At 49.9% G+C, this 12,390-nt stretch overlaps 1 protein-coding gene across 1 annotated transcript in view; it reads right to left on the minus strand.

Annotated features, from left to right (window-relative positions):
- Positions 1–12,390, minus strand: part of LOC106574566 (phospholipase D1) — a 28,863-nt gene that overhangs the window by 7,887 nt on the left and 8,586 nt on the right. Inside the window, exons 7-11 of the mRNA XM_045697718.2 lie at positions 12,110–12,168; positions 11,892–11,984; positions 11,518–11,670; positions 11,167–11,316; positions 9,554–9,637 (exon numbers count right to left, since the gene is read on the minus strand). Of these exons, the coding sequence (XP_045553674.1) occupies positions 9,554–9,637; positions 11,167–11,316; positions 11,518–11,670; positions 11,892–11,984; positions 12,110–12,168 (539 nt within the window). The remainder of the gene's footprint in view (positions 1–9,553; positions 9,638–11,166; positions 11,317–11,517; positions 11,671–11,891; positions 11,985–12,109; positions 12,169–12,390) is intronic.

Consider the following 12,390-nt stretch of genomic DNA (forward strand, 5'->3'; position numbering starts at 1 on the left):
CCTCTCCCCCCTACTAGTGTAGTGAGAGGTGAGCCAGGTGAGTAACATCCCTCTCCCCCCTACTAGTGTAGTGAGAGGTGAGCCAGGTGAGTAACATCCTACTCCCCCCTACTAGTGTAGTGAGAGGTGAGCCAGGTGAGTAACATCCTACTCCCCCTACTAGTGTAGTGAGAGGTGAGCCAGGTGAGTAACATCCCTCTCCCCCCTACTAGTGCAGTGAGAGGTGAGCCAGGTGAGTAACATCCCTCTCCCCCCTACTAGTGTAGTGAGAGGTGAGCCAGGTGAGTAACATCCCTCTCCCCCCTACTAGTGTAGTGAGAGGTGAGCCAGGTGAGTAACATCCTACTCCCCCCTACTAGTGTAGTGAGAGGTGAGCCAGGTAAGTAACATCCTACTCCCCCCTACTAGTGTAGTGAGAGGTGAGCCAGGTGAGTAACATCCCTCTCCCCCTACTAGTGTAGTGAGAGGTGAGCCAGGTGAGTAACATCCCTCTCCCCCCTACTAGTGTAGTGAGAGGTGAGCCAGGTGAGTAACATCCTACTCCCCCCTACTAGTGTAGTGAGAGGTGAGCCAGGTGAGTAACATCCTACTCCCCCCTACTAGTGTAGTGAGAGGTGAGCCAGGTGAGTAACATCCCTCTCCCCCTACTAGTGTAGTGAGAGGTGAGCCAGGTGAGTAACATCCCTCTCCCCCCTACTAGTGTAGTGAGAGGTGAGCCAGGTGAGTAACATCCCTCTCCCCCCTACTAGTGTAGTGAGAGGTGAGCCAGGTGAGTAACATCCCTCTCCCCCCTACTAGTGTAGTGAGAGGTGAGCCAGGTGAGTAACATCCTACTCCCCCCTACTAGTGTAGTGAGAGGTGAGCCAGGTGAGTAACATCCCTCTCCCCCCTACTAGTGTAGTGAGAGGTGAGCCAGGTGAGTAACATCCTACTCCCCCCTACTAGTGTAGTGAGAGGTGAGCCAGGTGAGTAACATCCTACTCCCCCCTACTAGTGTAGTGAGAGGTGAGCCAGGTGAGTAACATCCCTCTCCCCCCTACTAGTGTAGTGAGAGGTGAGCCAGGTGAGTAACATCCTACTCCCCCCTACTAGTGTAGTGAGAGGTGAGCCAGGTGAGTAACATCCTACTCCCCCCTACTAGTGTAGTGAGATGTGAGCCAGGTGAGTAACATCCCTCTCCCCCTACTAGTGTAGTGAGAGGTGAGCCAGGTGAGTAACATCCTACTCCCCCCTACTAGTGTAGTGAGAGGTGAGCCAGGTGAGTAACATCCTACTCCCCCCTACTAGTGTAGTGAGAGGTGAGCCAGGTGAGTAACATCCCTCTCCCCCCTACTAGTGTAGTGAGAGGTGAGCCAGGTAAGTAACATCCCTCTCCCCCTACTAGTGTAGTGAGAGGTGAGCCAGGTGAGTAACATCCCTCTCCCCCCTACTAGTGTAGTGAGAGGTGAGCCAGGTGAGTAACATCCTACTCCCCCCTACTAGTGTAGTGAGAGGTGAGCCAGGTGAGTAACATCCCTCTCCCCCTACTAGTGTAGTGAGAGGTGAGCCAGGTGAGTAACATCCTACTCCCCCCTACTAGTGTAGTGAGAGGTGAGCCAGGTGAGTAACATCCCACTCCCCCCTACTAGTGTAGTGAGAGGTGAGCCAGGTGAGTAACATCCCTCTCCCCCCTACTAGTGTAGTGAGAGGTGAGCCAGGTGAGTAACATCCCTCTCCCCCCTACTAGTGTAGTGAGAGGTGAGCCAGGTGAGTAACATCCCTCTCCCCCCTACTAGTGTAGTGAGAGGTGAGCCAGGTGAGTAACATACCTCTCCCCCCTACTAGTGTAGTGAGAGGTGAGCCAGGTGAGTAACATCCCTCTCCCCCCTACTAGTGTAGTGAGAGGTGAGCCAGGTGAGTAACATCCTACTCCCCCCTACTAGTGTAGTGAGAGGTGAGCCAGGTGAGTAACATCCCTCTCCCCCCTACTAGTGTAGTGAGAGGTGAGCCAGGTGAGTAACATCCTACACCCCCCTACTAGTGTATTGAGAGGTGAGCCAGGTGAGTAACATCCTACTCCCCCCTACTAGTGTAGTGAGAGGTGAGCCAGGTGAGCAACATCCCTCTCCCCCTACTAGTGTAGTGAGAGGTGAGCCAGGTGAGTAACATCCTACTCCCCCCTACTAGTGTAGTGAGAGGTGAGCCAGGTGAGTAACATCCTACTCCCCCCTACTAGTGTAGCGAGAGGTGAGCCAGGTGAGTAACATCCTACTCCCCCCTACTAGTGTAGTGAGAGGTGAGCCAGGTGAGTAACATCCCTCTCCCCCCTACTAGTGTAGTGAGAGGTGAGCCAGGTGAGTAACATCCCTCTCCCCCCTACTAGTGTAGTGAGAGGTGAGCCAGGTGAGTAACATCCTACTCCCCCCTACAAGTGTAGTGAGAGGTGAGCCAGGTGAGTAACATCCCTCTCCCCCCTACTAGTGTAGTGAGAGGTGAGCCAGGTGAGTAACATCCTACTCCCCCTTACTAGTGTAGTGAGAGGTGAGCCAGGTGAGTAACATCCCTCTCCCCCCTACTAGTGTAGTGAGAGGTGAGCCAGGTGAGTAACATCCTACTAAACCCTACTAGTGTAGTGAGAGGTGAGCCAGGTGAGTAACATCCCTCTCCCCCCTACTAGTGTAGTGAGAGGTGAGCCAGGTGAGTAACATCCTACTCCCCCCTACTAGTGTATTGAGAGGTGAGCCAGGTGAGTAACATCCCTCTCCCCCCTACTAGTGTAGTGAGAGGTGAGCCAGGTGAGTAACATCCCTCTCCCCCTACTAGTGTAGTGAGAGGTGAGCCAGGTGAGTAACATCCTACTCCCCCCTACTAGTGTAGTGAGAGGTGAGCCAGGTGAGTAACATCCTACTCCCCCCTACTAGTGTAGTGAGAGGTGAGCCAGGTGAGTAACATCCTACTCCCCCCTACTAGTGTAGTGAGAGGTGAGCCAGGTGAGTAACATCCTACTCCCCCCTACTAGTGTAGTGAGAGGTGAGCCAGGTGAGTAACATCCCTCTCCCCCCTACTAGTGTAGTGAGAGGTGAGCCAGGTGAGTAACATCCCTCTCCCCCCTACTAGTGTAGTGAGAGGTGAGCCAGGTGAGTAACATCCCTCTCCCCCCTACTAGTGTAGTGAGAGGTGAGCCAGGTGAGTAACATACCTCTCCCCCCTACTAGTGTAGTGAGAGGTGAGCCAGGTGAGTAACATCCCTCTCCCCCCTACTAGTGTAGTGAGAGGTGAGCCAGGTGAGTAACATCCTACTCCCCCCTACTAGTGTAGTGAGAGGTGAGCCAGGTGAGTAACATCCCTCTCCCCCCTACTAGTGTAGTGAGAGGTGAGCCAGGTGAGTAACATACCTCTCCCCCCATACTAGTGTAGTGAGAGGTGAGCCAGGTGAGTAACATCCCTCTCCCCCCTACTAGTGTAGTGAGAGGTGAGCCAGGTGAGTAACATCCTACTCCCCCCTACTAGTGTAGTGAGAGGTGAGCCAGGTGAGTAACATCCCTCTCCCCCCTACTAGTGTAGTGAGAGGTGAGCCAGGTGAGTAACATCCCTCTCCACCCTACTAGTGTAGTGAGAGGTGAGCCAGGTGAGTAACATCCTACTCCCCCCTACTAGTGTAGTGAGAGGTGAGCCAGGTGAGTAACATCCTACTCCCCCCTACTAGTGTAGTGAGAGGTGAGCCAGGTGAGTAACATCCCTCTCCCCCCTACTAGTGTAGTGAGAGGTGAGCCAGGTGAGTAACATCCCTCTCCCCCCTACTAGTGTAGTGAGAGGTGAGCCAGGTGAGTAACATCCCTCTCCCCCCTACTAGTGTAGTGAGAGGTGAGCCAGGTGAGTAACATCCCTCTCCCCCCTACTAGTGTAGTGAGAGGTGAGCCAGGTGAGTAACATCCCTCTCCCCCCTACTAGTGTAGTGAGAGGGGAGCCAGGTGAGTAACATCCCTCTCCCCCCTACTAGTGTAGTGAGAGGTGAGCCAGGTGAGTAACATCCCTCTCCCCCCTACTAGTGTAGTGAGAGGTGAGCCAGGTGAGTAACATCCTACTCCCCCCTACTAGTGTAGTGAGAGGTGAGCCAGGTGAGTAACATCCCTCTCCCCCCTACTAGTGTAGTGAGAGGTGAGCCAGGTGAGTAACATCCCTCTCCCCCCTACTAGTGTAGTGAGAGGTGAGCCAGGTGAGTAACATCCTACTCCCCCCTACTAGTGTAGTGAGAGGTGAGCCAGGTGAGTAACATCCTACTCCCCCCTACTAGTGTAGTGAGAGGTGAGCCAGGTGAGTAACATCCTACTACCCCCTACTAGTGTAGTGAGAGGTGAGCCAGGTGAGTAACATCCCTCTCCCCCCTACTAGTGTAGTGAGAGGTGAGCCAGGTGAGTAACATCCTACTCCCCCCTACTAGTGTAGTGAGAGGTGAGCCAGGTGAGTAACATCCCTCTCCCCCCTACTAGTGTAGTGAGAGGTGAGCCAGGTGAGTAACATCCCACTCCCCCCTACTAGTGTAGTGAGAGGTGAGCCAGGTGAGTAACATCCCTCTCCCCCCTACTAGTGTAGTGAGATGTGAGCCAGGTGAGTAACATCCTACTCCCCCTACTAGTGTAGTGAGAGGTGAGCCAGGTGAGTAACATCCTACTCCCCCCTACTAGTGTAGTGAGAGGTGAGCCAGGTGAGTAACATCCTACTCCCCCTACTAGTGTAGTGAGAGGTGAGCCAGGTGAGTAACATCCCTCTCCCCCTACTAGTGTAGTGAGAGGTGAGCCAGGTGAGTAACATCCCTCTCCCCCCTACTAGTGTAGTGAGAGGTGAGCCAGGTGAGTAACATCCTACTCCCCCTACTAGTGTAGTGAGAGGTGAGCCAGGTGAGTAACATCCCTCTCCCCCTACTAGTGTAGTGAGAGGTGAGCCAGGTGAGTAACATCCCTCTCCCCCCTACTAGTGTAGTGAGAGGTGAGCCAGGTGAGTAACATCCCTCTCCCCCCTACTAGTGTAGTGAGAGGTGAGCCAGGTGAGTAACATCCCTCTCCACCCTACTAGTGTAGTGAGAGGTGAGCCAGGTGAGTAACATCCCTCTCCCCCCTACTAGTGTAGTGAGAGGTGAGCCAGGTGAGTAACATCCCTCTCCCCCCTACTAGTGTAGTGAGAGGTGAGCCAGGTGAGTAACATCCTACTAAACCCTACTAGTGTAGTGAGAGGTGAGCCAGGTGAGTAACATCCTACTCCCCCCTACTAGTGTAGTGAGAGGTGAGCCAGGTGAGTAACATCCCTCTCCCCCCTACTAGTGTAGTGAGAGGTGAGCCAGGTGAGTAACATCCCTCTCCCCCCTACTAGTGTAGTGAGAGGTGAGCCAGGTGAGTAACATCCCTCTCCCCCCTACTAGTGTAGTGAGAGGTGAGCCAGGTGAGTAACATCCTACTCCCCCCAACTAGTGTAGTGAGAGGTGAGCCAGGTGAGTAACATCCCTCTCCCCCCTACTAGTGTAGTGAGAGGTGAGCCAGGTGAGTAACATCCCTCTCCCCCCTACTAGTGTAGTGAGAGGTGAGCCAGGTGAGTAACATCCCTCTCCCCCCTACTAGTGTAGTGAGAGGTGAGCCAGGTGAGTAACATCCCTCTCCCCCTACCAGTGTAGTGAGAGGTGAGCCAGGTGAGTAACATCCCTCTCCCCCCTACTAGTGTAGTGAGAGGTGAGCCAGGTGAGTAACATCCCTCTCCCCCCTACTAGTGTAGTGAGAGGTGAGCCAGGTGAGTAACATCCCTCTCCCCCCTACTAGTGTAGTGAGAGGTGAGCCAGGTGAGTAACATCCTACTCCCCCCTACTAGTGTAGTGAGAGGTGAGCCAGGTGAGTAACATCCCTCTCCCCCCTACTAGTGTAGTGAGAGGTGAGCCAGGTGAGTAACATCCTACTCCCCCCTACTAGTGTAGTGAGAGGTGAGCCAGGTGAGTAACATCCCTCTCCCCCCTACTAGTGTAGTGAGAGGTGAGCCAGGTGAGTAACATCCTACTCCCCCCTACTAGTGTAGTGAGAGGTGAGCCAGGTGAGTAACATCCTACTCCCCCCTACTAGTGTAGTGAGAGGTGAGCCAAGTGAGTAACATCCTACTCCCCCCTACTAGTGTAGTGAGAGGTGAGCCAGGTAAGTAACATCCTACTCCCCCTACTAGTGTAGTGAGAGGTGAGCCAGGTGAGTAACATCCTACTCCCCCTACTATTGTAGTGAGAGGTGAGCCAGGTGAGTAACATCCCTCTCCCCCCTACTAGTGTAGTGAGAGGTGAGCCAGGTGAGTAACATCCTACTCCCCCCTACTAGTGTAGTGAGAGGTGAGCCAGGTGAGTAACATCCTTCTCCCCCCTACTAGTGTAGTGAGAGGTGAGCCAGGTGAGTAACATCCCTCTCCCCCTACTAGTGTAGTGAGAGGTGAGCCAGGTGAGTAACATCCCTCTCCCCCCTACTAGTGTAGTGAGAGGTGAGCCAGGTGAGTAACATCCCTCTCCCCCCTACTAGTGTAGTGAGAGGTGAGCCAGGTGAGTAACATCCTACTCCCCCCTACTAGTGTAGTGAGAGGTGAGCCAGGTGAGTAACATCCCTCTCCCCCCTACTAGTGTAGTGAGAGGTGAGCCAGGTGAGTAACATCCCTCTCCCCCCTACTAGTGTAGTGAGAGGTGAGCCAGGTGAGTAACATCCCTCTCCACCCTACTAGTGTAGTGAGAGGTGAGCCAGGTGAGTAACATCCTACTCCCCCCTACTAGTGTAGTGAGAGGTGAGCCAGGTGAGTAACATCCTACTCCCCCCTACTAGTGTAGTGAGAGGTGAGCCAGGTGAGTAACATCCCTCTCCCCCCTACTAGTGTAGTGAGAGGTGAGCCAGGTGAGTAACATCCCTCTCCCCCCTACTAGTGTAGTGAGAGGTGAGCCAGGTGAGTAACATCCTACTCCCCCCTACTAGTGTAGTGAGAGGTAAGCCAGGTGAGTAACATCCCTCTCCCCCTACTAGTGTAGTGAGAGGTGAGCCAGGTGAGTAACATCCCTCTCCCCCCTACTAGTGTAGTGAGAGGTGAGCCAGGTGAGTAACATCCCTCTCCCCCCTACTAGTGTAGTGAGAGGTGAGCCAGGTGAGTAACATCCCTCTCCCCCTACTAGTGTAGTGAGAGGTGAGCCAGGTGAGTAACATCCCTCTCTCCCCTACTAGTGTAGTGAGAGGTGAGCCAGGTGAGTAACATCCCTCTCCCCCCTACTAGTGTAGTGAGAGGTGAGCCAGGTGAGTAACATCCCTCTCCCCCTACTAGTGTAGTGAGAGGTGAGCCAGGTGAGTAACATCCTACTCCCCCCTACTAGTGTAGTGAGAGGTGAGCCAGGTGAGTAACATCCTACTCCCCCTACTAGTGTAGTGAGAGGTGAGCCAGGTGAGTAACATCCCACTCCCCCCTACTAGTGTAGTGAGAGGTGAGCCAGGTGAGTAACATCCTACTCCCCCCTACTAGTGTAGTGAGAGGTGAGCCAGGTGAGTAACATCCCTCTCCCCCCTACTAGTGTAGTGAGAGGTGAGCCAGGTGAGTAACATCCTACTCCCCCCTACTAGTGTAGTGAGAGGTGAGCCAGGTGAGTAACATCCTACTCCCCCCTACTAGTGTAGTGAGAGGTGAGCCAGGTGAGTAACATCCTACTCCCCCCTACTAGTGTAGTGAGAGGTGAGCCAGGTGAGTAACATCCCTCTCCCCCCTACTAGTGTAGTGAGAGGTGAGCCAGGTGAGTAACATCCTACTCCCCCCTACTAGTGTAGTGAGAGGTGAGCCAGGAGAGTAACATCCCTCTCCCCCCTACTAGTGTAGTGAGAGTTGAGCCAGGTGAGTAACATCCTACTCCCCCCTACTAGTGTATTGAGAGGTGAGCCAGGTGAGTAACATCCCTCTCCCCCCTACTAGTGCAGTGAGAGGTGAGCCAGGTGAGTAACATCCCTCTCCCCCCTACTAGTGTAGTGAGAGGTGAGCCAGGTGAGTAACATCCCTCTCCCCCCTACTAGTGTAGTGAGAGGTGAGCCAGGTGAGCCAGGTGAGTAACATCCTACTCCCCCCTACTAGTGTAGTGAGAGGTGAGCCAGGTGAGTAACATCCTACTCCCCCCTACTAGTGTAGTGAGAGGTGAGCCAGGTGAGTAACATCCCTCTCCCCCCTACTAGTGTAGTGAGAGGTGAGCCAGGTGAGTAACATCCTACTCCCCCCTACTAGTGTAGTGAGAGGTGAGCCAGGTGAGTAACATCCTACTCCCCCCTACTAGTGTAGTGAGAGGTGAGCCAGGTGAGTAACATCCCTCTCCCCCCTACTAGTGTAGTGAGAGGTGAGCCAGGTGAGTAACATCCCTCTCCCCCCTACTAGTGTAGTGAGAGGTGAGCCAGGTGAGTAACATCCCTCTCCCCCCTACTAGTGTAGTGAGAGGTGAGCCAGGTGAGTAACATCCTACTCCCCCCTACTAGTGTAGTGAGAGGTGAGCCAGGTGAGTAACATCCCTCTCCCCCCTACTAGTGTAGTGAGAGGTGAGCCAGGTGAGTAACATCCTACTCCCCCCTACTAGTGTAGTGAGAGGTGAGCCAGGTGAGTAACATCCTACTCCCCCCTACTAGTGTAGTGAGAGGTGAGCCAGGTGAGTAACATGAGTCCTGTAAGGTTACATATACTCCTTAGGACCCTCTGCCAACAGGCAGCCGTGGAAAAAGTACTACATTTTCATAGTGGAGTAAAAGTAAAGATACCTTAATATCCCAGTCTAAAATAATTTGGTTTTAAATATACTTAAGTATCAAAAGTAAATATAATTGCTAAAATATACTTAAGTATCAAAAGTTAAAGTAAAATAATAAATAATTTCAACTTCCTTATATTAAACAAACCGGACGGCACAATATTCATATTTGTTTTTATTGACGGATAGCCAGGGCACGCTCCAACACTCAGACATCATTCACAAAAGAAGCATTTGTGTTTAGTGAGTCCGCCAGATCAGAGGCAGTAGGGATGACCAGGGATGTTCTCTTGATATGTGTGTGAATTGGACCATTTTCCTTCCAAAATGTAATGAGTACTTTTGGGTGTCAGGGAAAATGTATGAAGTAAAAAGTACATAATTTTCGTTAGGAATGTAGTGAAGTAAAAGTAAAAGTTGCCAAAAATATAAATAGTAAAGTAAAGTACAGATACACTAAACAACTTGTAGTATTTTTACTTAAGTACAGATACACCACTGCCAACAGGTGTACAGGTAGCATTACATTACACTACCACACATTTATACAATCTCACTTATCAGGAGTCGACTGTAAGAATACTGTACAGGTTTTTGATCTGGGACTGGTAAACTATACCACATACATAGACTGCATTTACACTCTGCTTGGGTGATGACACGTAGCTGTGTTATGTTGTGGTGAGTATTCACACTCTAACTGCTGATGGCAGTGTCTATTTCTCTACACACATACACACACGCACACATACACACACATACACACACACACACATACACGTAAACACACAGGCATGCACGTACCACCAGTCAGTGATGAAGATCTCTTCTTTAGCTTCTTCCAGAGCATCGGCTACATCCTCCATGTAGGTCTTCCCATTCACATACCTACACACACACACACACACACACACACACACACACAGACAGACACAGACACAGACACAGACACAGACACACACACAGACACACACACACACACCACACACACACACACACACACACACACACACACACACACAGACACAGACACAGACACAGACACACACACACACACACACACACACACACACACACACACACACACACACACACACACACACACAGACACAGACACAGACACACACACACACACACACACACACACACAGACACACACAGACACAGACACAGACACACACACACACACACACACAGACACACACACACACACACACACAGACACACACACACACACACACACACACACAGACACAGACACAGACACACACACACACACACACACACACACACACACACACACACACACACACACACACACACACACACACACACAGACAGACACAGACACAGACACAGACACACACACACACACACACACACACACACACACACACACACACACACACACACACACACACACAGACAGACACAGACACACACACACACACACACACACACACACACACACACGCACACACAGACAGACACAGACACACACACACACACACACAGACAGACACACACACACACACTGTGGTCGACACCTTCTAGTTCCTCATTTATCATAACAGAGTATTTTAGATGGAGTTCCAATCAACCAAACCCACATGATGTTGGCTACAGAAACACATTCTCCACAGACAGACAGGCATAGAGAAAAGCTCACAGACACACACACTTAACATTGACTAAACTTACATCTAACTACTAAACTTAACATTGACTAAACTTACATCTAACTACTAAACTTAACATTGACTAAACTTACATCTAACTACTAAACTTAACATTGACTAAACTTACATCTAACTACTAAACTTAACATTAACTAAACTTACATCTAACAACTAAACTAAAGTTACATCTACTAAACTTAACATTGACCTAAACTTACATTTAACTACTAAACTTAACATTGACTAAACTTACATCTAACTACTAAACTTAACATTGACTAAAGTTACATCTAACAACTAAACTAAAGTTACATCTACTAAACTTAACATTGACTAAACTTACATTTAATTACTAAACTTAACGTTGACTAAACTTACATTTAAATACTAAACTTAACATTGACTAAACTTACGTTTAACTACTAAACTTAACATTGACTAAAGTTACATCTAACTACTAAACTTAACATTGACTAAACTTACATCTAACTACTAAACTTAACATTGACTAAACTTACATCTAACTACTAAACTTAACATTGACTAAACTTACATCTAACTACTAAACTTAACATTGACTAAACTTACATCTAACTACTAAACTTAACATTGACTAAACTTACATCTAACTACTAAACTTAACATTGACTAAACTTACATCTAACTACTAAACTTAACCTGAGTAATTTTTTTTGGGCGGGGGGGGGTCGATTGTTGTTTCCCAGTTTCCATAGTTACCATTTGGCAGGGATGTTCTGCTCCTCCTGGGCGAAGGAACCAAATCGATGGTCTCGTAGAAACGCCCTCCCGTGTTTACGGACAAAGTCTTCTATCGCCTGGCCCCACCACCGAGCATGTCTGTAGCTGTTCAACTTCAGTACAAGGCACCTACACGCACGAACACACAGACACACACACACAGACACACACACACACACACACACACACACACACACACACACACACACACACACACACACACACACACACACACACACACACACACACACACACACACACACACAGTTAACTCCTTAATCTCCTGGCCCCACCTCTTAGCACATCTGTACACACATACACACACTACACCTGGAGAGGCTGTCGATGCGTACTCCGTATTTGGTCTCTGTGTCTTTGGAGTCCATTTTGACGCTGAACTCTTTGTCCAACAGGAGAACAAAGGAAATGGCTCCTGAGTCTGGCTTCATGTAGAAGAGAAACGAATCCTTCACCACCAACCAGCTACACACACACACACACACACAAACACACACACACACACACACACACACACACACACACACACACACACACACACACACACACACACACACACACACACACACACACACACACACACACACACACACACACACACACACACACACACACAGGGAGAAATACATCAGTGTGTGTGCGTACATGTTTGTGCGTGCATTGTGTTTGTATGTGTGTGTACTAACCGTTTAGACCAGCGGTAGCAGACTTCACTGTGACCACAGCAGTTCAAGCCTGGGATACGATGACCTCCGGAACGCTTGTGTATCATCCCCTCCCTGAAACACGTTTAAATGATGAATACACAAAATAAAACAAATCTATTTTCAGCTATTCCAATAACAATGGGCATGACGGCGCAGTCATAAAGACAGTATCTGTCAATAAAGCTGTTGTTCCTCACAGTCCTTTAGGTCCCAGGTCATGGATGAAGGACATCTGGCTGACGTCTATAAACTCCATCTGAGGAGAGAGAGGAACCGTATTAATGGGTATTAGATAAAGAGAGAAGTAGTAATCGTTCCAGTTCCAGCTACGGTCGCCTATAGTCTAGTCTAGTCTAGTTTATTAGTACCATAAAGATCCATTTATATAACTACAGGGGCTATGTCATCAACCCTCAAAGTTCCGTAATGGGGCCAAAATGGCAGCCATCTTGTTCAGGGAGAAATTCAAAACCAGTCT

This window comes from Salmo salar, chromosome 16 (assembly GCF_965601325.2).
Source record: "Salmo salar chromosome 16, fSalSal1, whole genome shotgun sequence".
NCBI classification, from domain to species: Eukaryota; Metazoa; Chordata; class Actinopteri; order Salmoniformes; family Salmonidae; genus Salmo; species Salmo salar.